Source organism: Rhinolophus sinicus, chromosome 3, assembly GCF_057876585.1.
Source record: "Rhinolophus sinicus isolate RSI-liver-muscle chromosome 3, RSI-T2T, whole genome shotgun sequence".
NCBI lineage: Eukaryota > Metazoa > Chordata > Mammalia > Chiroptera > Rhinolophidae > Rhinolophus > Rhinolophus sinicus.
In genome coordinates, this window is record NC_142503.1 from 179,478,018 (window position 1) to 179,502,221 (window position 24,204).

At 48.5% G+C, this 24,204-nt stretch overlaps 1 protein-coding gene across 2 annotated transcripts in view; it reads left to right on the forward strand.

Moving 5' to 3' along the window:
• The first annotated feature begins 5,797 nt into the window (after window positions 1-5,797).
• ESRRB (estrogen related receptor beta) overlaps window positions 5,798-24,204 on the forward strand; it is a 168,133-nt gene continuing 149,726 nt past the window's right edge. The window contains exon 1 of one of the 2 annotated variants that reach the window (XM_019733676.3): window positions 5,798-5,943. In XM_019733676.3, the coding sequence (XP_019589235.1) occupies window positions 5,942-5,943 (2 nt within the window). In that variant the 5' untranslated portion in view covers window positions 5,798-5,941. Of the gene's footprint in view, window positions 5,944-6,084; window positions 6,220-24,204 lie in introns of those variants that run through there. The other variant, XM_074327178.2, reaches the window with a different exon arrangement.

The following is a 24,204-nucleotide window of genomic DNA, read 5'->3' on the forward strand; positions in this document are numbered from 1 at the left end:
TCCCTAATTGGTTAGCTTTCATTTGTCCATTCAATACACATTTATTGGTAACGGTGTCAATGTCAGGACCTGGGGTAGGCACTGGTGTACAGTGGGCAGAGGCTGGTATAAACACGACAAAAGCAAGTCCTCATCCTCCAGGAGCTACACCCCAGGGATGGAGTCCAATATGGGAACAAATATATAGAATACTATATGATAAGGGCTATGTCAGAGCGTGTCACACAATCCTATAGGAGTACAGAGAAAGGTGGGGCTGACCTAGGGAAAGGCTTCCAAAGGAGGCGACGTTGGAGCTGGGTTTTGAAGGCCAAATGGTGTGTTCTGGGGGGAGGTGTGAAAGAGAATGCAGTGTTGTAGAGAAGCAGCTCCACCACACAGGGCCCGATGAGCTGACCAGGATTGCTGACTAGACTGATTAAATATAGGTGAGAGCGAGGCCAAGGACTTGGATTTTATCCCCTGGACCATAGAGAGCCACGCAGGTGGGGGCCATAGAGAGATGGTTAAACGGTAGCTGGGATCACAGCTTTCATGTCCGACAGATGTGGGTCCAAATCGCGACTCTACCACTTACCCACTGTAACCTCGGGCAAGTTGCTTCCCCTCTGACTGTGTTTCCTGGATGACGAATGGGGAAAAATAATCGCTGCCCATTAGGGCAGTTGTAAGGATTAAATAAGGCAATGGAGATCAGCTGCTTTACCAAGACGCTGGCACACAGTAGGTGCTCAGTACGCGGGGACTTATTTCCATTATGACTGCTTTGTTGTAGCATGAGGCAAATACACCTGAGAAGACAGCACACAACTCAAGGCAAAGTGGGAGATGGTAGGGTCACAGTACATGTGAGCTGTCTTGATGGTGGGGAGAGCTGCAGTCGGCCCCTGGCGGGCAGGGAACGGACAGGTAAGACGTCATACGTGAGCTGGACTGCGAAGAATGAGCAGAAATTAGGTAAGAGAGAGGGAAGACAGGAGAGCTAGGGATGCACCCCGCAGGGACAGCTTGCTTATGGGACGCCATATAGGCTGGTAGGGCAGCAGGATAGAGTCAGTCTAGGGGTAAAAGAATGTGTATGAAATTGGACCTGGGGGTCTGAGAGCCTTTGAGTTGTTGACTTGGCTCTGCCTTAGGTCTCCTGCTATTCCTCTACCCCAGCACCTCCCCTTCCTGCAAGAAGAGTGTAGGATCCCCCTGAGGGGGCGGCGGGCATGTGTCAGACTGCTGGGCCTGGCAGTTTCCTGGCTAAGTGGGTTCCTGGTCAAGAGATGTTTTGCATCGAGTGGGAGTGGGGTGGTATTTGCTTCAGTGGGAGCACCTTCCTTTTAGGCCCAACCACTTAGGATGGGTGGGACTCCCTGCCCCTCCCTCTTCCTCCTCCCATGCAAGATGTCTCCGGTCTCCAACTGTGTTACTTTACCCCCACCCCAATCCCTGTGGAATGCCCTCCGGAGGTAAGAGCCAGCAGTGTCCCTGGCTCCACCTGGCCCTGTGTGTAAAGCCAGTGCCCACAATGGCTGCTCCCGGTGTCCCTGTGGAAGATGATTAATGGCCTAGCTGCACCGATGTGTTGTATTTAGGTCTATTCCCAAGCAGATAGATTTTTCTTTCCAGATAAAATGAATGCAGGCCCTCCCTGGGCTGCGGGTCCCTGCCCACCCCTCCCAGCTGCAGTCTGTTAGGGAACTCAGAAAGGTAAGTGAGTTGATAAGCCGGTGGGGGCAGGAATGACTGTTCCTTCAGTGGCCCTTGTAAACAGTAGAAAGTCACCTTGATGTGCCGGCACTAATGACACTGGAATAAGCCAAATGGAGTCCAGTGGCACCGAGCCAGTGCAGGAGCCAGTGTCCCCACAGCACAGAGAGGCTGCCAGGACCTCACCTTCCTCTGCCTGTGTCTTTTTCATGGTGACACTCACTCAGCTCTGTCTCATACGGAGTGTAAAACTTCCTGAACTTTTCGCTGCTGCTTCTATAAAAAGGGGATGTTGTGGTTGAATTGTATCCCCCCAAAATGAGGTTGAAGTGCTAATTCCCAGCACCTGTGAATGTGACCTTATTTGGAAAGAGGGTCTTTTCAGATGATCAACTTAAGAAGAGGTCATTAAGGTGGGTCCTAATCCAGGATGACTGCGGCCTTACAAAAGGGGGAATTGGGGGCACAGAGGTAGACACACACACAGGGAGAACGCCAGCGGAGCATGAAGACAGAGGTTGGGATGATGCTTCTGCAATCCACGGCATGCCAAAGATTGCCTGCAAAGCACCAGAAGCAACGAGAAAGGCCTGGAAAGGATTCTCCCTCAAAGCCCTCAGGGAAACCGACCCTGCCGACAGCTTGATCTTGGACTTCTAGCTTCCAGAACTGTGAGACAATACATGTCTGTCGTGATAAGCCCCCCAGTTGTGGTGGTTTGTTATGGCTGCCCTAGCAAACTACTACAGAGGAGTAATAATACTCCCCATGAGTTGGCAGTGAGGGCGTCACAAGGAAACCCATGCAAAGCAGCTGGCATGGAGGGGGTGCTCACAAATAGTCATCAAATCTTTAGGTCAGGGGCTCACCCCAAGACACGTGGGCGAGAATGGGGGTGGAGGCACACAGATGAGGGCCAGTGGACCACAGAAAACAAGAAGTGCCGCAAAATGGTCAGGCTCCTTGTTTCTACAGCGCAGACACCTGGGGTTAAAAGGTCAGGAGGAGGACACGTATTGTCTGAGTCCATTGATATGAAATGTCCAGGCTAGGCAAATCCATAGAGACAGAAAGCAGATTAGTGATTGCTAGGCGCTGGGGAGAAGGGGAAATAGGAAGTGGCTGCTTCACGGGTCCAGTTTCTCCTTTTGAGCCGATGAACATGTTCTAGAACTAGATAGTGGGGATGGTTGCATATCATTGTGAGTGTATTAAATGCCACCGAATTGCACACTGTAAAATGGTTAAAATGAGGACCTATGTGGTATGTGTATTTTACAATGATTTAGAAAAGTATACGTTGCATGCTTAAAAAACAACGTTAGCACAGAAAACTCAAGAAGTCCGAGAGTTGAAGTCACCCCTGAAGGAGGAGGTAGTGCTCCTAATTTCAGAGAATAATAGGTTAAATAATTGAGGATGCAGTGATACTTGGGTCACTTCTTAAAATATTTTATTTTATTATTAGTTTCAGGTGGACAAAACAACATAATGATGAGACATTTACACCCCTCGCAAAGTGATAACCCCCCAAGTCTACTACCCATCTGACATTGTATAAAGCTGTTGCAATACCATCGACTCTATTCCCTATGCTGTACTTTACAATCTGTGAATATATATATACACACATATATACATATATATATTCTCTCTATATATAATCATATAATTATAGTTGACATTCAATATTACTTTATACTAGTTTCAGGTGTACAGCGCACTGGTTAGGCATTTATATAATCTATGAAGTGATCCCCCCGATAAGTCTAGTACCCATCTGACACCCTGCATAGTCTTTTCAACATCATTGATTATAGTCCCCATATGGTATTTCACACCCCGGTGACTGTTTTGTGACTAACTTTAGTCACTTTTTAAAAGCCATGTTCTGGGCAGCTGCTGAATGGTAGGCTCAAGGTGGGATACTCAAGTCTTCCGGGATACCAGGATACTTAGGGCGGGCAGATCGGCCCAGAGGTAAAATGCCCAAATCAAGGTTCCACAAGGGCTTTCTAAGGGCGGTGCCTTCTAGGAGGGGTGGCTTGTTTCAACCTGTTCACCAAGAACTCTTCCTATAGACCAGACACCGTGTTAGTGGCTGGGGAAGCTCGAGGAGAGGCTGCAGCCACAGAAAGACTCTTGCATAATCTCTGGCAGGAACCAGGGAGGGGTCAGGGAGAATCCGAATGGGCGCCCCTGGAGAATTTTACGAGAAAGCAAATAATGAAGGGGAATCCTCAGTGTGCAGCAGCAGAGAAAGATATTCCCCTAAAAAGGAGCCTGGTGGCGAACGGGGAACCAGTACGAAAGTGATCGCACCCCTGTCATCGGTATGGGAAATCGAGCCCTCTTGGCAGTGTTATCCGCCTTCCTAGCAACCAAACTCACAGACAACCAGTGTGAGCTCAAGCCTGATTGCTGGCCACACTGGCCTGGTACTGAGAGCACAGTGGTTCTCAGGTGAAACTATGGATAAATGATGGGTTACTCAGTCTATAGCTGCCTGAAGTCCCATTCCCAATTCTTTCCCTTTCTATGGGGCATGCTCATAATACAGACAATTCTAGAGAGAATGTGTTAGTCTAAAGGAGTGACTCAAATGGTAGGTATCTTAGGCATCACTCATTCATTCACTCACTCATTCATTCATTCATTCATTCAATCAGTCAGTCAATCCATACTCAAGAAAGTCTTACTATGTGTCAGGTATCACAGTAACACAAGGGACTCAATGGTGGATAAGACAGTCACGTGGTCTCTCTCGGAGTTTATATTCCAGTGGCAGGCTACTCATGGAATGTTTGAGCTTCTGCGTATTAATTAGGCTTTCACTTCAACAGCTTGGGTACCGCCCCATCCTCACAGTTTCTGTTAACCTGGACAGTTAGGATTAGGTCTAACATGAAGAGGAAATGCAACTTTAGTTTTCAAAATTGGGGATCAGAAAGTTTTAAGGATTATAAAGTACCTATCCCTCACCACGCCAGCAGGGGTCTGGTCCCATGACCCTTGTAGAAGGGGGAATGTGACCTGAAATTCCACCCTAGCAGTGTGCCCAAGTAACCAGATCATCCAGGCAGATGGCCCCGTATGACCAAAGCAGGTGTGTCTCCAGGTGGCAGGCTAGGTTTCCCCAGGTGTTCAGGAGCTCATCTCGTTAGTTGTTGGACAGCCCGTACTTCTGTCATTTCTCCACGACTCTTTCATCTTCTGGAAACTGCTTCATGGCTCAGCTTTCAGAGTTGGGCTGGCCTGCCCCAAGGAGGCTGTCCCACCTTTGCAGAAACTGGGGCAGGCAGTGTTTCTTAGAGACCCTTCAGTAGCCCAAAGACTGGGGCTACTTTCCCCAAGAAGAAACTTTTCCAGACAATTTAGTCTCCTAGGAAATATTTCTGGAGAAAGTAGAGACCCCCAAAGCCTTTCAACCTTGGGCAATTCTTTCGTTGGGAATGCCATCCCCTGCTCCCGTGCCCACTGGACCCTGCCTCACCAGGCACTGTGACTGCTGACTCCATCCCAAGCCCTGACCCTCCAGGAGCCTTCTGCGGGTCCCCTGAAAAGCCTGCCTGGCCCCTGAGTTAGAGAAGCTCTGTCTGTTCCCTCCATTCCCCTGATCTGGCAGGAGGAATGGAAACTTTCGTGGAAAGCACTTGCACTGACGAATGCTCCCAAGTCAGGACTTGGACTCCAGTCCTGACAGAGCCACGGGGCTCAGGATCTGGGGCCTCTTCTTCACGGGGGTCAGGACCTCCTGGCCTGGCTCCTCCCCTTGCTCTGTCTGCAGGCCATCAGTCACTGGCTCTCCTGTGACCCCAAGTGACTGCTCCACCCCCAGAGAAGTAACTGTCTTTCACACTTTCCCCCTTGTTTTATCCTCCCATCAGTTCCTCCTCCCTTTTATTGTATATTTTTCTTCCCCTCTTTCCAGGGCCATCAGCAGTGACTGTGGAGTCTGCTTGGGGCTCAGTGGAGTTGAAAGTCTACAGCTTTTTGCTGGTTTGTTTAAGACCTGGTTATGGTTGTGGGAAATTTTTTTTTTTTTTTTTTGTCAGCTGCCTGTTATATCAATCACGGAGTCCGGATCTATTTATAGGTTGGGAGTACTGTGTCCTTAGTCACAAAGAGACACAGACAGGGGACTGTCAGCTGGTGCCGGAGGAGCTGAGCAACGAGTCATCAGCAACTGGCAACACCTGAGGGGCAGACATTCCACGCCAGCCAGTCCTCTCCGGCCTCAAGCATGTAAGTACCGCAACTTCTCCCTTCTCCGCCCAGAATCTGCCCTGTACCTTCCTGGCCTTTTTCCTACACACACCCCCCCTTCTCTCTTTCGCTCTCTTTTTTTTTTGAAATGGATAAAAATATCTCCCCATGCCTGCTCTTTCATCCTGCTTTTCGGCACTGTGAAGCATCTCTGGGTGGCCGAGAGGAAACGTTGCCTTTTGTGGACTGTCATGGGAAGGTCAGAGGGACCAGGAATGGCTAGCCGGGACGGTTACACAAACTCATTTGGAATCAGTAGGTTCCCTTTTATTTGCATTTGTTTTCGCTGAGAAAAAAGTAAGTAAATCAAAAGGGCAAGGGAAAGTTTACATGCGGCTCAGTGGGGTGGTTATGTCTCCCAGCGTGAAAACTTTTATCTGCTGGCAGCTCAGGCTTTGGGTGAGCTGGGAAGGTTACCAGGGAAGACTTAGTGCACACAGGACAGGTGATGATGGAGGGCTCCTGGCAGATGGGGGCTCAACCTGGGAGCTTCTAGGTTCAGGAGGAGTCATGACAATCCCCTTGACCAGCTTTTCTGTAATGCCTCAAAGGGAAATGGCTTTTTTTTTTTCTTTTTCCTCCACGGAGCGAGTTTGCTTTGAGAAGTCGAGGTGAGAGCTGACGATTTGTCTTGCCTTACAGGCTTTCATTGGCTCATTCATTTGGTGTATTTTCTTCACCCTGAAAGGGGAACTTGGGTGGGGGCTGGGGTCTCTGAAAGGTTGAAGTCAGGTGTGGAGTGTTGTTGATGTATTGCTCTGTATCCTTCCCAAAGGAAGAAACTTAATATCACAATTCTTGTCACAGCCATGGTGGTTTCAGACAGAGGGCAGACTTTGCGAATACATTGGTGGCTCCCAGAGATGGCAGTCCCCAGACATTGTCCGGTGGTCCACACAGCTAACACGCTACAAGCGTCCGGTGGAACATTTGGGACTTTAGTTTCTGGAAAATGCATGGTATTAACTAAATCCTACATTTGGGGAGATTTGCTATATATTATTTACAAAGGAATCGTAGCCTTAAATTTTGAAAAAAAATGTGATGATGCTTCATGTATATTATATACAACTTTAAAAATATATCTCTTTTTGCAAGCCTAACAATGCCTGGGTTTCTGTATACTAACACAGGCTTACCATATACTGTATTGCTAAGGACTATGGGAAAACAATATTCTAACAGAGGAATGTTTCCAACAATTTAGAAGCATTAAACAAAACAGATATGTCTGGACTATTTTTGATTGGAAACAAAATAGTTTTAGCAGTAAATCTAACTTGAAGAAAGTTAAATCATGGACACACACCAGTTTAGAAAAGCAATTTGATTTCATTTTGACCTGTATGAAACTTTCACTTTCTTTCTCCTGGTTCTTTATTTCCACTTGTATTTTATTTAGGGCTACTAATGTCTTTAATCCCTTCATTTATTATCTTGGAAGGGAGAATAGGGATCAGGAAAGAATAAGAGATTAGAAGGTAACCTTTGCATGTTCAGGTAGTAATTTCACATTCCTTGGTGGAGAAAGTCAGAATAAGGAATTTGTTGTAAAGTGGGGGTGGGGGTAATGTCACTATTTAAAACCTAATATGGAAAGTAAAATCCAAGAAATGAAGAAAAAATAAACCAGAGTTGAGCATATTATACAGGCAGCATTCTTATTTTCTCTATTGCAAGGACTCTGTTTTGCTAAACATCCTGCTACGGTTCCCCCACAATAACACTGAAGTGGGATTTGGAGGGTGATTGTTAATTAAAGCTCAAGTGAATCAAGTGATTGAGACGTTGCATTCAGAAATCACAGCAGTCAGCTATTTGCAAAATTGAACTTCTAGGACTTTCAGGTTTCAATGGTGTTTTAGAAAAAGAGTGACACGTTTTAACCTTTCAATACAAGAGCAAACCATTCCCTCCCCTTCCCAACATGTAAACTGGAGCCACCTGGCCCTGAATGAAATGTAGCAGGAGAGACGCCTGCATTTCTGAACAAGTCCTGTTTCTCATGAGCATCAGCAGTTGAGAGAGGAGTAGTTGTTGGAACATTTAGGCAAGAACTGCTTCTTCCGTTGGCTACCTGTGGATGCTATCGGTGGGATGGGGGCTTGTTTGACAGTGGGGTGCAGGGCCTAGCTTTCATCCTCAAGCTCAGGATGGGGATTTTCCCACTTGGGCTTAGTGATAGAGAGGCAATGGGGGGGGGGGGGCGGGGAAACTTCAATACATTTGCATAAGGCAGCCTCTGATTATTTAGTTTCTGCTTCAATAACGATTAATTTCATGTGGACTAGCTCCCGTCAAACTCATTTTTTTCCCCCAAACTGATTTCTTAAATGCAATTGGTCATGGGATTGTCTGTGACTTCATGTCCGCAAAATCTAACCCATTCCCATCCTTGTTGTTGTTTATTTCTCTGAATGTAAGCTCAGTTACCTGTGGGCATGCACTGTTTTCTGTGACCCCCTCCCTTGAGCACGTGGAAATCCAGCCCCACCTCCTCCCAAATTGGGGGTGGGGGGCCAATGAGCAGGTGCTCTGGAATACAGCAGGCTCAGGTGCAGGACCATCAATCTCCAGGAGGAAGGAGTCACAAATACCTGGAAAGCAGTCCCCTCATTCAAACGATTTTACATAGCTGACGTCTCTCCAAATACCCCATAAATATAAAATGGCAGCTGGCAGGGTGTTTAAACCAAAGACCATGCACAGCTCGTGCTCCCCATCACTTCACTTGTGCGGTGTCTCTGTCCATCTTCTTCTTATCTCTATTTTTACATTTCATTATTCTCTCTCTCTCTCTCCCTCCCTCTCCCCCTCCCTCCCCCTCCTCCCTCCCCCCCTCCCTCCTTCCCTCTTCCCCCCCTCTCTTCCTCCTCCCACCCTCCCCCTTCTCGCCTTCCCTGAAAAACACATTTCTATCTGGCACAGAAAATAAACTCAGATTGTGAGTAGTTATGTTAATCTAATTCAATCCTCAGCGGGTTAAGAGTGAAATTCTAATAGTGGAGCTGTTGAGGGCTTTTTTGTTAATGGCTTGGGGATTACATTGAGTTAAAGCCTCATTTCCTAATCAAACAGAGAGGGAGAGAGTGACTCCGAATATTTATGAGTCTCCCAGTGAGAGTTTAAACATTCAACTCCAAAAGCAGGGTTTCTGCAGGAGGAAAGAGTTAAAACCCCTCAGGGCTGCTGGGGAAAAAAATTAAACCAGTTAAGCCATCAGCATTTTCAGGCTGCTGTACAACTTGGGCAAAGTGGAAGGTGGGGTGAGAGGGGAATCATTTCACAAAGCGAAAATGGAAACTGTGGCAGAAACTGTGAAGCCAGAGTCAGCTGATGTGTTCAGATAAAAGTCCCCTGTAGCAGCCTCAGGTCCTCGGTCACCAAGGGCCTGGAGGGGCTGTGTGCCTTCTACTCCCCAAATCAGTTCTTCTCCTCAGTCTGGAGGTGAGAACATGGAGGCAGGAGTATGGCTCAATTTACCAGCAGTTGGAGAGATCCCCCTGCTGCCTGGTGGGGATGGTGGGGAGGATTCCCCCCACTTCTCTTCTGCCTGTGAAATGCTGAGGGCTGTCTTTCCCTTCAAATTCACATCTCCACAAGCCTCTCTCTTCCCCTTCGCTCTGTGATCCATCCTGGTCCCTGGGTCCCTCTGTTCAGCTCCGTGCACAGGAAGACCTCAAAGCCCATCTGGTTCACTGTCCCCAGGAGAAAGCAGGTCGAGCACGCCCTGGTCTCCTGCCAGAGAAGGCAAGGAGCGACCTGCCCAAGGTGGAGCAAAGTCAAGGCAAAGCTGAGGTCAGGATTCTAAGTTCTGTCCACGTGCTCTGGCCGCTCTCTCCCCTCATTCTCTGGGGTACAGTAGAGGAGAGGGGAAAGTCAGAGCCAGATGGCCGCCCAAAACGTGCCCTGGCTCTCCCGGAGTGCGGTTTCCGTCTCCAGCTTGGAAAGGAAAGGCAGGAATCCCTGATACAGGAGGATTCTGAATGCTCTGTGGACACGTGCCCTTTTCTCAGCCACCAACCAAACGAGCAGTTTCTAGCCCTTTCACTTGGGCCTTTTTTCCTACTCCATGAGGTCAGCAGAGGCACTAGACAGCTGGCATTTTATCTGTGGGTCCTCTGGCTTTTGGCTTTCTCTGTTTCCAGGCACTGTTCTTCGTCTTAGCGCTTCGTGCTCAGTGGCCTGCGTCCTCTTACATTTGCCCTTTCTCGGGTCTAGGTGGCATTTATAAGCCGTCTCTCAGCTTTTCTGTGAAGTCTTCCTCCCGTGGTTGGCATCTCCCTCTTCATGGAGGCCCTGGCTGGTCTCCATCATCGCATCAACCCCTGGGTGTGATGGCTTCTGTGGCTCAGGCTCATAGCACCAGGAGCTGCTTAAGAGCAAGGCGCTTTCACTCCCCTTTGTAAGCGCAGCTCATCGTTGCTCTTTCCTGCCCTCTTGCCCTAGTGAGTGTCTCTTGTGGACCGCGTAGAGCTGTGGTTAAGTGTACTGAGTCATACAGCCGGGGTTCAAATCCCAGCACCACCTTTGCTCAGCTGTGACACTTGAGCTCCTTCACCCCTAAAGGTGTTGATTTTCCCATCTGCTAACTGGATAATTCTAAAAAATAGAATTAATAAAAATACAATAATTCTAAAGGATAATTCTAAAACCTTTCGTATAGGGTTATTGGGAAGATGAAACACATGCAGAGTGTTAGCTCTTTACCCAATAAGCGTTGGCACTTGTATATGCTCAGCACAGAGCAGTCACTTCTGCACACATCATGTCACACCACTAGAAACAGGTCCCTGTGCCTCCCACTAAGGGCTATATCTTAGTCAGCTCAGGTGGCTGTGACAAAATACCATAGACTGGGTGGCTTAAACCACAGAAATTGACTTTCTCCCGGTTCTGGAGGCTGGGAAGTCCAAGATCCCGGTCCAGCATGGCCAGGTTCTGGTGGCCCGTCCTGGTATGCGGATGGCCGCCTTCTCACTGTGTCCTCACACGGAGGACAGGAGAGCTCTGGTTTCTCCCTCTTAGGAGCACACTGGTCCCATCATGGGGGCTCGACCCTCATGACCTCATGTAACCCTAACCCCGTCCCAAAGGCCCCGCCAGCGTCACACTGGGGTTAGGGTTTCGGCATATGAATTTGGGGAGGACACAGCCCATCACAGGGTGGTTTTCCTAACTGCTGCCGCGCAGAGTTCTGTGTGAGTACGCCTTCAGCTTTATCCTCCCACGGGCTATTTCGTTCAGAAACCAGACACCGGGGCACATCAGGAAGCCCCCCAACCTGGAAAGAACTTGGGGCTTTCAAACCACTGTTGAAAAGAGGATGTGATCCAGGCTTTGGACAGCAGTCCTTGAAGACCTGACTTCTTTCTTTCTTTCTTTCTTTCTTTCTTTCTTTCTTTCTTTCTTTCTTTCTTTCTTTCTTTCTTTCTTTCTTTCTTTCAAGATTTTATTGGGGAAGGGGAGCAGGACTTTGTTGGGGAACAGTGTGTACTTCCAGGACGTCTTTCCAAGTCAAGCTGCTGTCCCTTCAATCTTAGTTGTGGAGGGCGCAGCTCAGCTCCGGGTCCAGTTGCCATTGCTAGTTGCAGGGGGTGCAGCCCACCATCCCTTGCGGGAGTCGAACCGGCAGCCTTGTGGTTGAGAGCCTACTGGCCCATATGGGAATCGAACCGGCAGCCTTGTGGTTGAGAGCCTACTGGCCCATATGGGAATCGAACCGGCAGCCTTCGGAGTTAGGAGCACAGAGCTCCAACCGCCTGAGCCACCAGCTGGCCCGATATGACTTGTTTCTGCTCTGTAGACAGTTTTGCCAAATTTCCTGGCCCCCGCTCCCACACGTTCCAATGAGCAGTGTTGTTCTTGGGTCTCCAACTCTCTCCCGTACCCCTCTCCACCCTGCATTCTCAGGGGGCAGTTTGGGCTCTACCCACAGAGCAGGCCAGCCAGTCCTGGCTGTGAAGCCAGCAGGCTGTGTGTTCAGGGCAGCAGGGAACAGCGCTGTCCTCTCCTCTCTCAACACAATCGCTTGGCGAATTAATCCAAGAACCAAGTGGGCCTCCCAGAAGCTCCTGAAACGGTGTCTCTTCTCGTGGGCTGCCCTCCGTCCCAGGGTCCGCGACACTCCTTGTGTGTCTCTGTGTGGGGACACCGTGCTACAAGGCAATGAACCCTCCTCCTTTTCTTTCCCCACTGATAAGCCACTTACTTCCTGACTGAAGCCAGGGATTGCAGTGTGATCCCAGTGCCCCCACACTTACAAAGTGCCCCATGCTCTTCTCCCTCCCTCCTCTCTGCTCTCCCTCATGGAGTTGGCGGTACCACGACTAAACCCTCGAACTGTCATTGCCTCCTTAGTATTCCCCTTTGAATTCCGGTGTCTGGCATGTAGTATGTGCGCCAGAAATGTGTGCAAAGGGAATTGCCCAGTCTCTTCTCTCCAGGGGGCACCTCCAATCTCTTCCTCCTAGGAGGAGTGATTTGAAGTTATGAATGTCTGGCTGCCTCAACTACATCAGCTCCTGACCCAGGATGGGGGTTCTTACCCTAGCCCTTCCCCCCTCTCCGCCCCTCCTACTTTCATGTTCCTCTGTCCAGGAAAAAAAAAAAAGATGAGGTGTGCACCAACCTTCCCAGGAATTGTATTCCATTCAGTAATAAGCTTTGTCTACGTTGATGTCAAATTTAATTGCTAAACAGGTATTTCTCCGGTGACTATTTCCCTCATTTGTCACGCTCTCTCCTCTGCCCTGTCTGGCTGTATCTGCCTCCTCAGGCTGTTCACTCTGTAGGGCCCGTGTCCTCTTGTTTTACCCATGCTGATCCCGGGTGGAGCACATAAGAGAGAGACCTTCCTTCTGAAGTGTTCCGTGGCGTCTGCGTCCCTTAGCACAGACGAGGCTTTTGAACGGTGGCAGGATAGAACCGTCATCTTAGGCTCTGGATTCTTCCCAGAACAGTATTTCTGCTCTCTTTTGGAAGATGGGCTAAAAACTCAGGCTGCGAAGGGTTAAATGATAGCAATGAAAAGTCTAGGCATCTCTTGGGGACTGCTGGCTGGCTGAGACAATTGATTAGCTGGGCTTAGTGATCTTTCTAGCAATATTCAGGAGTGAAATTATTGCTGATTAGGCTGTGTGTGTGTGTGTGTGTGTGTTCATGGCAGTGAGGTGGACAGGATAAGATCTGAGAAAGAAATGTCATGGATTGTTTGAGCCTAAGTCAGTCTCAGGAAGAGACCTATCACCCCACATGTATCTGCAGTTTTATTGGAACTCTGCGTGTGGACAAGTCAGCGGGGTGGGGGTGGGGGGACAGGATGAAGGGTGCACAGGGCCTCCTTGTACATTTTCTTTGCGACTCCCTGTGAATCCAGAATTATTTTGAAATAAAAAGTTAAAAGACAACGTCCACTGAAGGGAGGCTCAATGTTGAGGGCTGCTCTCCTCCTTGGCAGATCTGGTGGACGGAAGGGCCGTGGGTGCCACAGGCAGAGGCAGGTACCAGGTGGGCCCAGCCCAGCTCCACCTCCAGGTCAGTGGCAGTTAAGACACAGGTGCTCTCAGTGTCTCAGTTCCTTTGATCATAACCTGAGAGCTTGTACGAGCTCTCGCGTAGGCCCTCCAGTTCTAAAAGTTTACATTTTAGCTAAAAGTTTACATTTTAGAACTTGTTCAAGATGGGCCTGGTACTTTGTCTTCTTAATATAATCAGTGACCACAGGTCAGCCAGCCTGTGTCCCTTTCATCCAAGACGCTGGGCCCAGACGTGGCTTTTCTTGGGCTTCATGCCCTTACCTCACTCAGCCCCTATTATCCATCCTTCTCCTCAGCTTGTGTTTTTCCTCCCCCACCCCCCATCGTCGATAAATACAACTGGGTGGTTGGTGGAAAACTGATCAGAACTACTGGTTCAAAAACAAATCTATAAACTCTGCATTTTTAACTTTGTTTCATACCTCTGTGGTCCTAATACTCCTCCCCTCACAATCTGCCGTCCCGGAAGTCACAGTGGGCTCCACGTGTCTGGAGAAGCCCCAGTGCCAGGGCACCCGCTCCTCAGGGTTTGCACAAAGTCCGCTGCCCACTGCTAAAGAGAGTAGCACAGTTGGGATTTGGGAAGAGAATTGCCAAACAGCTCAACCTCAGCAAGTCCTTAACCTCCCCGTGCCTTCTCTTCACCCACACAAGGGGGCTGCAACCGGCTGTATCGCACAAGATGGGCGTGAAGCTAAAATAAGAACCAGAGCGTAAACATGCCTTTAAAAATGGAAGTGCTTACCAATTTTAGACTAACTTATTCCCCTGCTCAATCATCTCCATGAAGTGGCCCAGGTGGTGACTAAGCAGGCGTTAGGGACATGCTGCCGAGGCCACATCCACCTTCTACTAGCTGTGACCTTCTGTTAGCTTCCCAGCCTCTCCATTCCACACTCAGTTTCCCCATCTGTATAATGGGTGTTTCAAGAGCACCTTCCTCATGTGCAGTTGTGGCGAAGATTAAAGGAGACGCATGTGCAGGCCGTTGATCAATCCCTGCTAGGAAATAAACTCTCAACCCGTTGCTGCTGATGATGACAACGACGACAATGATGATGATGATGATGATGTCATCAGATTAGCTGTTGTAATAATTTTCTAGGGCCCCATGCCAAAAAGGCCAAGAGGGAGGAGACTTTCAAAGTCCCTACATTCTGCTCAAAGGCCCCCGGGGCAGTTTACAAATACAGCAGAAGGTGCTAGCTACTCTAGAGGTGGTTTAAAGACACACCCTGGTCCTCCACAGTTCCTTCCTTGCATTTCCATATTCCACAGCCACGTGAGCTTCTTCCCAGTACCTCTCTGGGGTGTGGAGTGATCTGGCCAAGCCTTTCACCGCTCATGGAAATCTGCTCTCCACAGCCTAGCATGGATGGCTGCTAAAGTCCAGGAGTCCAGGTGGGAAGATTGGAAATGGTTTAAATGGGTCTTGTGTGTCCTTGAGTTGTGGCGTTACTGGAGTGTGTTTTCTGCAAAGGGCCAATTCCTCCGGTGCAGCAGAACTAAGTGGGGATTGCTTGTTTTCACATACTGGATGGTACATCTTAAGGGAGTGCTAGGCAAGGAAAGAAGAATGGGAATAGGTAAGGGCAATTTCTGATGCCTGCGGGCGATTTGTATTTCAAGGGACTTGTAGCGCAGACATCAGGCTCTTCAGGGAAAATTCCGAATCCAGACCTGTGACCAGACTGTGTGTGTGTGTTCTCACAAGCACACGCTAAGGGTAATACGGTCAGCCATCCATGACTCTCCTCTTTCCCTGTCTCGGGCTGAGAGGAATCTTGAAGGAACGTGTAATTACTATTTACTCTAGGGCACTCAGTTGAGAACACCCTCATGTAATGACTCTTGAGTTAATTCTGCCTTCAGATGCCCATTTATCTGCTGTTGCTTCCTTGGAAACCAGTGGGAACCAAGCATGACTTGTAGCCCAAGGGAAAAGATCACACGATGGATATTCATCCCTACAAGTTCATAGAAATATAATGGTGGCATCTTTCTCATACAGAATCTTCACCCAGATCTCTGCCCTTAGTGACAGAACTTTTGAAGCAAAGCTCACGTAATGTAATGAGCAGTCTTGGTGGATTTGGACTGTCAGCAGCATTGATAAGGGAAGGGCATTTAGAAACATTCTAGAGACAGGACCTAAAACATGCAAAAGGTGCCATTCATCACCCAGGGATGGGAATGAGAATTACCACTTCAGGAGAGGAGGGATATGTACTTATTAAAGCACCCGTGTACCCATCTGCCAAGTACACATGTTTGCTTTGACCTCCTCAGGCTCCTGCCTGGCTTTCTTTCCCCATTTATTTTTGGGGATGAATTTGCCTTATTATTGAAGGTGGGGAATCGGGGGAGAGGGAACGCAAGTGGACGCACTATAATGAAATCTGTGGACTCTATTTGCTACAAAATACCAGAAATGTTACTTTGAAGTAGGACCCTCTACTGATATAGTTGGATACCGTTGTGGAGGCTACCAAACTGCTTACAAAAATAAAACTGATTTTTATAGCAGTACATTGAGCAAACCTCTTAGTTAGCTTCCTGCAGCCCGCAGTTCTAGTCCTAGCTCTGCACTACCCAATGGCTTTATCTAAGCCACTTCATTTCTCCCTGCCTCTGTTTCTTTACCTGTGAAAGAAATGGTGGGCTAGGTGACCCCAAGTGCTCTTGTGGGTCCAGCCCAGAACTTCCTTTGGGCCCCACCCAGGCAGTGATCAACCTGTATCACAACTGTTTGTACGATGGTTTCCCCTCCAGAATTAAGGCTCCGTGAACTGGCGCTGGGGGCTCCTTTAGCCAGCACAGCAGCTGGACATGACAGGCACCCAACATGCCAACAGTGGAATGTACTCATGAAAGAAATGACACAGGTAAATGCCAACCTCCCCAACTCAGAATCGGCTTTGCTGTTTCCAGAAATGCCACGGGCCTGGCTGAGTGTTTTTAGGGCTTGAGTTTTAATGCTCTCTGTCCTCCCTCATTGATCAGGGATGGTGGTTCATGCCTCTGTGGTGTGATGTGGAAAACCTTTTGGCAATAATATGCAAATGCAGCTGCCTAAGCCAAACTCACTGAAAACACCTCTTAGGAATGGTATCATTTCCCAGTTGCCATGCCTACTTCTCTACATGACTGTTCTACTGTCTGTTTCTGTTCTCTTTCCTCCTCTCTCCATCATGCTCTATTAATTTAAAAATATTACATTTGGAGACTTGCTAAATAAAGAGACCTCAGAGCACAAAGTATCCCTTACCCATTTTCTGGGTCCCTATGTGCTTCCTTATAAAGATTTTTTTCTTATTTTTTACCAAAATGTCCTGATTTTATCATTAATCGCTATGTGGCAATTCTTTTTACCATGCCCGACTTATTTCTAAATTATTCTCCCACAAGTCCTTAACTCTGCTTCTACTGATCCCCCGTGCCCCCTTTCACTTCTGTCTTTGCCATTGCATAAAACTTATAAAGTGATTCCTTTATATGTTGGACCCTTGATCCCGGGCCTTTCCTAGTCTCCACCAAAATCTCCCAGAAGAACAGTTCTTTCAATTGGACGTTCACAGTTCAGGGAGTCTTGGGTCTCTGTCATTTCCATATTGGGCCTGGGGACATGCTTTGTTCTGTCTCCCCTAAAACCTCACATTTCCTTTAACCAGCAGTTTTCACATTGCAGACAAAACTACATTACGATTTTAAAGCCCTAAAAATTCTTCAGTATCTCTCTTTCACGCCATATTGTGAAGGATTCCACTTTTTTTCCCCTGACGATCATCTCACCACATGATAACTGTACCTGGTATTATGGTACATAATCGTGACACTTCCTCAAACCATGTCTTTATTGTTTCCTTACATTGTTGTTTAGTGGTTGTCTGGTTTCTTGACTTTTTCGTGTGTCCCACCTCTGCAACTATTCTTCTGAGGGTGGGGGAAGGAAAGAGGCATTTATCAAAGGCCTGTTATGTTTGGAAACTTTGCAGTTTATCTTCACTGGTCCTTGTAATGACTGGAACATGTAAGTATTATTATTATTCCCATGTTATAGAAGAGGAGACAGAGGTGCCGAGGATAAGGGTCTTGCCTGAGGCTGCCCAGGCAGCAAGCATGGTGATCTCCCATCACCTCCTGCAGTGTACTGCAGGACTAACTGCAAGCAGGCAACCGATAAAAACACACCCATACTCCTTTGTATAATTTTATAAACATTGAACTTAGTCCAACATTTTCAAAATTTTAGTGTCTTTATTAATCTTTGAAAAGGGTTGGGTGTCCCCTTTAACAGAGAGATCCTATAACTCTAGCTTTTATTCCCCAAGCCCCTGCATCCTTGTAAATATTACAACACAGATGCTTCCTTCACGTGAGTCCTCTGTTAACCACCCTTAGCTCTTGTTTGCAACTACTAACAGTCTTGGTTTTCCCTAAATTAATTTTTTAAATCTTTCCAGAGGCGCTGGAAACCTTGCTGGTCAAACGTAGCCCTAATCTGTGACTAAAATGGGTAGGCTTTAAAAGCGCCGGTGAGGCGGGGTCCTCTTTCAGGAAGCACATTCCTGTGTTCTCCTGCTTTGTTATGACTGCCTCCTCCCTGCTCCCCCATCACCTTCCCCATTTCTGGCTTTACGTCCTCCCTCCAGTCAACCCACAGACAATGCTTTCATTCCCTTTATGTTTCCCATTTTCCCCACCGTCCTCTTGCCACATGTCATCTTTCTTGACGTTGTCTTCTGGGAGCTGCATCTACTTTATAAACTTGACACTGGTGCCCCATCACCCGACCCGCCACCAATGGCATCCCAGCTTCCTGTGGGATGTTGCGTGTCCTTCCATCCTCTGTGGGTGGCGCCAAGCTCTCCTATTGGAGGAGTGAGGTGTGGGAGGAGGAACCTCTCACCAACGCCACAGCCTTGAGTGGCTGGACTCCTTGCCCCACCTCCCGTGGCCTTATCTTGTCTTGACCCACCCACTTTGGCTCTCGGGGTGCTAATCACATTCCTGAGGAGCGTGAGCACATCTCCCCACCTGGGATGGAGTCCAGCATGTGCTCACTGTTTGGGACAAAGAGTTTGTCCTTTCCCGTCCGTGACCTTCTGTGGGTACAGGTTCGTCAGGCTTCCCTCTCTCCTAAGGGGCCCGCACAGCCTGCAGTCTCCCTCCTGAATACAGTGGGTGGGCAGTGACATTCTGGTGGCTGTTTGATAGTCACGGATAGGATTCCCAATGTTGAGCAGTTTCCCTTTTCCCTAAAATCTGTTAGAGCATTGAAGTTACTTTGACGATTCAGTGGGGAACTTTTCTGTCTCTTAAGTGCTCGTTTTCCTTGGGGACTTTGTCTCCGGCCTGCTCTGAGGTTCTTGCAGTATGCAGTCCTCTGTGGCTTTTTTGTAGGGAGAACATGGAAGTTCTCCTGTTGGGGGAGAGGAGCTTGTTCCATGTAACTATGGTTGTGCTTGGGGGAGGCCACGGGGTCCCCAGTTGCATGGGACAGGGTGTTAGGGTGAACTGCAGGATCTGCTGATGTCCCGAGTCGTGGCCTTGACCCAGACTCTAGTTGTCCAGATTGGAGTGACTGGGAGGAGAACCGTAGTGCCCTCCTTCTTCGTGCGGCCTTTGCAGGTCAGACGCTGGCACTTCCCCCAGATTGTATAGCTCTGGTGCTTCGTTGCTGCCTCTTCATCTGATGGGCGTGCAAGTGTCTCTGCTAAGTGGTTTTGGTGTTTCCATTGTCCGTGTGTTCCACTGTCATCCTGGCTGTTTGGGGAGACTCCTGATATGTGGAGGATGAGGGTGTCTTCGGTCAGTGTCCCTAGAAGCAGAACCTGAAGTGGGATTCAGGGCAAGAGATGTATTGAGGGAGTGCTGTCTGGAGAAGCCTGTAGGGGAGTGAGGAGGGAGAAATAATGCGGAGCTAAGTAAAGATGTGGAGTCGGCTGAGGTCTAGCTTCAGCCTGATCCCATGGGTGCTCTGAAGCATAAATGATACCCCAGAATTGTCCCACCTCGAGGCAAGAATACTGGCCATTTGTACCCCCGTATCAATCAGCCATTTGCTGAGAACGGCCCTGAGGTGACGGAGTAAACTTCCAGGCCCTTCTGGACCACGGGGGCTCCCACAGTCAGGAGTGATTCTCAGGAGAAGGCTGCAGCCTGTAGCAGCTGGGGTGAGGGTATGTGGGGGTGCATAGTGGGCAAAGGGATCTGAGCCGAGCATCAACAGCATCTACAGAGGTAACGCGGCGGGGTCCTGGTGTGAGCCTCTGCCTGTCCATCTCCATGTGGGTCACTCTGCAATGTGGCAGTGAGTTTCCATCATGCTTTACGATGAGCCCAGGAAAGAGCCGATACAAAGCACCAGGACCCTGAGTGTTGAAAGTGGCAGGTTACAAAAACACGGACCCTGAAGATGCCAATGCCCAGAGCTTGCGATACACCCCTCTCTGCTGGTTTAGGCTCACCAAAGGCAGAATCACTCCCCACCTTATGCTTCACTCTGCAGGAGCTGGAAACAGAATAAGAAATAGCCTCTTCCTTTTTTGCAGAGAGTGGCTTCCTTCTAGGTCCCTTTGATGGCATTAAGAGCCTCCTTATGGGGAGAGACTTTTGACCTTTGATTTGCTTCCTGCCAAAAGCCAGGGTAGGGTATTGAGGCATTACCTGTTATCAAGCAGCATGTATTATAAATGGCCAGGTGCCTGGCTCTGCGTGGAGAATCTACAGGAAGATCAGTTCTGATTTGTTTTTCGGAGTTTGAACTTAGTTGGAGGGAAGTGAGGGGGGGCGGGGGTGGTCCCTGCGTGCTTGTACTTGGTTGTAGCCTGTCTGGGGGAAGTGCCTTGAGGAAAGGGACAGGGGATATGTGTAACAATAGCAAGCACCTAGCAGATGGAAACGTGTGCTGAAGGGCCGTGCTTAGAGCACAGAGCCAGGCTGTGTATTACTGCATCTGACAGCCACAGCGAACCCTGCAGGACGTGGTATCTCCAATTTACAGCTGAAGGAGCACAGGCTCCCACATCAGCCTCCCTGAGGGCCTTGTAGACCTATGAGATGGTAAAGATGCCATTCGAACTCAAGCCTGGTTGCCTCTATAGCCCATGCTGTCTCAAAACTAAAGGAATAGGGTTTGGGTACCCAATTCTGGGAACACTGGGGTCAGGTCCCTGAAGCCATGCTGGCCCAGTGAGTCCAGCTTTCCCAGCTCATCCCAGTCCCAGAGGCCTTGATGCTTCTCCCTGCATGAGCTCCTCTGTCGTATTCAATGCCTTCTCTTCCATCCATGTGGAATGCACATCCATCATGCCGCCCCCAGCCCTATACCCAACCACATCTTCTCTATGTTATTTTAAGATGCCCCCCACCGAAGTTGCCCTAGTGATGTGAAGTACCCCACTCTGCATGTCTGGCCTCCATCACAGGTTCCCATGAGGTCTTTACGTACGCAGAGCACACACCTATTCATGTCTGTGCTCGCGGATACCCGTGTTCATACTCTGAGTGCCACTGGCTCAGCACTTCCTTACGTACCCACGCTGAATGCCCCTCGCAGGTCTGTGCTCAGCACCCACTCTGTGCTCTGCCCGTCAAAACTAAAAGGAAACTTCAAGCCCCAGAGATGTGCCCTTGCCACAGGAACCTACACATGCTTACTGTGGCCCAGTGCCAGCGTAGGGAATGGCCAAAGTCCTAGCTTTGGACGAGGGCAAACCTGGGCTCTACTTCCGGCTCTGCGGCTTCTTCACTTTATGGTCTCAGGCAAGTTCATCTGCCTCTTTGTGCTCAGTTTGCTCACAAGTGCAAAGGGAATGATCCAATGCAGTCTCCTGGGGTTGTTGTGAGGATTAAAAGAGATGAGGCAGGAGGAAGCCACGCTCAGGAGCTCTGCTCTCTCTCCGCGTGCCTGTGCCTCGATGGCCAAAGCTGAAGGACAACAAGGGCCGTAGGGTTTTCATGGACATAGACAGCCTGGGTTGGGGGTGGGGGTGTTCCGACGGTAGCAATAGTAGTCTAATCTAAAACTTAGCTGACTCAAGCATTTGATTATTGACCTGGTAAGAAGGTTGGGATGAGGTTTGCTTTGGAAGACATTTGGTGCCACACAATGTCCTGCTCCTCCTTTATCTTTGGGACCCCATGACACTTTTTTTAGTATATGTGCTGCCGAAGCAAGCACAGCCCATGACACTTTTAAAAGGCCATGCTGCTTTATTCTCTGGCTGTGCCATGCACAAAGTAGGGAAGAAAGCACCTTCCTGCCAGCAACTTTTCCAGTGCCTGGCACATTTGTTTCCCTCGGTGTGGGAAGGGCTCTGGGGTGCACAGGCTACCATCTGCCGGAGCCTCCACACCAGGGCCCAGCACCAGGTTCCAGGACCCCATCCCCAGCTTTTGGCAGCTGCCTGGGCTGGGCTGGCCCAGGCGGGGACAGGATGACCTTGCAGCTGTGCCTTCAGCCGCTTGGGGGCCTGTGTTTCTGTCTCTCTCAGGGGCCCATCCCGGCTGCCGGGCAGAGGGCCCACTGTCCTTTAGAACCAGAGGCTCACGTTGCCTGGTCTGTGCCAGCACTTGGCAAAGGCTTCTCAATCAAGAGGCCCTGTGTCTCTGGCATCTGTGGCTGCCCGCTTGTCCCATCAGGGGCATGGGCTCTGAGCGGGGGTGAAGCTTTGCCAGCTTTTCCATCTCTCTGACAGGTCTGGAAACTCCTTGGAAGAGTTCTATTCTCACATGAGTCAAAGGAGGAAATCGTACAGGTGGCTCTGGAAACAGAGACACTTATTATATTGTAGTGAAGGGAGACTGATACTAAGCAAGGTATGAGCTTTCTCACCTGGCTCCATGGAAAAGTGTATAGCGGGTGGTGGTGGTGGTGATGGTGATGGTGATGGTGATGGTGATGGTGATGGTGATGGTGATGGTGATGGTGATGGTGGCAGGAGGAAAAGGAGGAGGAAGGGGAGGAGGCAGCCCCAGTACTGAGCACACCATACAAACACCCTCAGCAACCCTAGGATGTAGGTTGGGGGAGATTATTTCCCCCATTTTACAGATGAAAAAGTTGAGGCCCAGAGGAATTCAGTGATTTTCCCTAGGCCACACAGCTGCTGACTAGGATTTGACCCAGGTCTCTCTCTACCATTTGTGCTTTTCTCAGTATACTTTTATATATATTTTAGCATTTGAATCACAAGTATATATTATATATTCAAAAACTTAAAGAATTTTTAAAAATTAACTGATTGACAATTTGTGTGGCAGTTTTTTGTTTTGTTTCTCAGGTTTTTTTTTATTGTGGTAAAATACACATAACATAAAATGTACCGTCTTCACCATTTTTAAGTGTACAGTTCAGTGATATTAAGTTCATTCATATTGTTGCATAACCGTCACCTCCATCTATTTCCAGAACTCTTCTTATCATGTAAAACTGAAACTTTGTAGCCATTAAACAATAAATCCCTCTCCCCTTTTCCCCCTTCCCCTCAGCCCCTGGCAGTAATGGTTCTTCTTTCTATCTCTTTGAATATGGCTGCTCTAAGTACCTCATATAAGTAGAATCATATAGTGTTTGTCTTTTTATTATTGGCTTATTTCACTTAGCGTAATATCCCCAAGTTTTATCCATGTTGTTGCATGTGTCAAAATTTCCTTCTTGGGCAGGCCCGGTAGCTCAGGTGATTGGAGCGCTGTGCTCCTAATGCTGAGGTTGCCGGTTCAATTCCCACATGGGCCAGTGAGCTGTGCGCTGCCATGAGTGGCCGGCAGCCGGCGAGAGCTGCTGTGAGCTGCTGTGAGTGGCTGACCAATGACCGGCGACCAACTGCCTCAGCCAGGGGGGAGCACAAGGCCCATAATACTAGCATGGGCCAGGGAGCTGTGTCCTACACAACTAGACTGAGAAACAACGGTTTGAACCGGAGTGGGGAGGGGAGGCAGAAAACGGGGGGGAAAATTTCCTTCTTTTTAAGGCTGAATAATATTGCATTGCATGTATATGCCACATTTTACTTATCTATTAATCTGCCAATGGACACTTGGGTTACTTCTACATTTTAGCTATTATGAATAATACTGCTATCAACAAGGGTGTACAAATGTCTCTTTGAGATCAGCTTTCGATTATTTCGGGTGTATACCCAGCAGTGAAATTGCTGGATCATATGGTAATTCTATTATTAATATTTTGAGGAACCTAATGTTTTCCACAGTGGCTATGCCATTGTACATTCCCACCAAACAGCACAAAGGTGCCAATTTTTCACCTCCTTACCAACATTTATTTTCTGGTGTTGTTTTTTTTTTATATAGTAGCCATCCTAAAGGATGTGAGGTGGTATCTCATTGTGGTTTTGATTTGCGTTCCCCTAATGCTTAGTGATGTTGAGCATCTTTCTCACATGCTTATTGGCCATTCAAATATCTTCTTTGGAGAAATATCTATTCAACTGTTTTGCCCATTTTTTTTTTTTTTTTTTTTAAGATTTTATTGGGGAAGGGGAACAGGACTTTATTGGGGAACAATGGTCAAATTGTTGTCCTTTCAATCTTAGTTGTGGGGGGTTCTGTTCAGCTTCAAGTTGTTGTTCTTTCAGTCTTAGTTGTGGAGGGCGCAGCTCAGCTCCAGGTCCAGTTGCCGTTGCTAGTTGCAGGGGACACAGCCCACCATCCCTTGCGGGAGTCGAACCGGCAACCT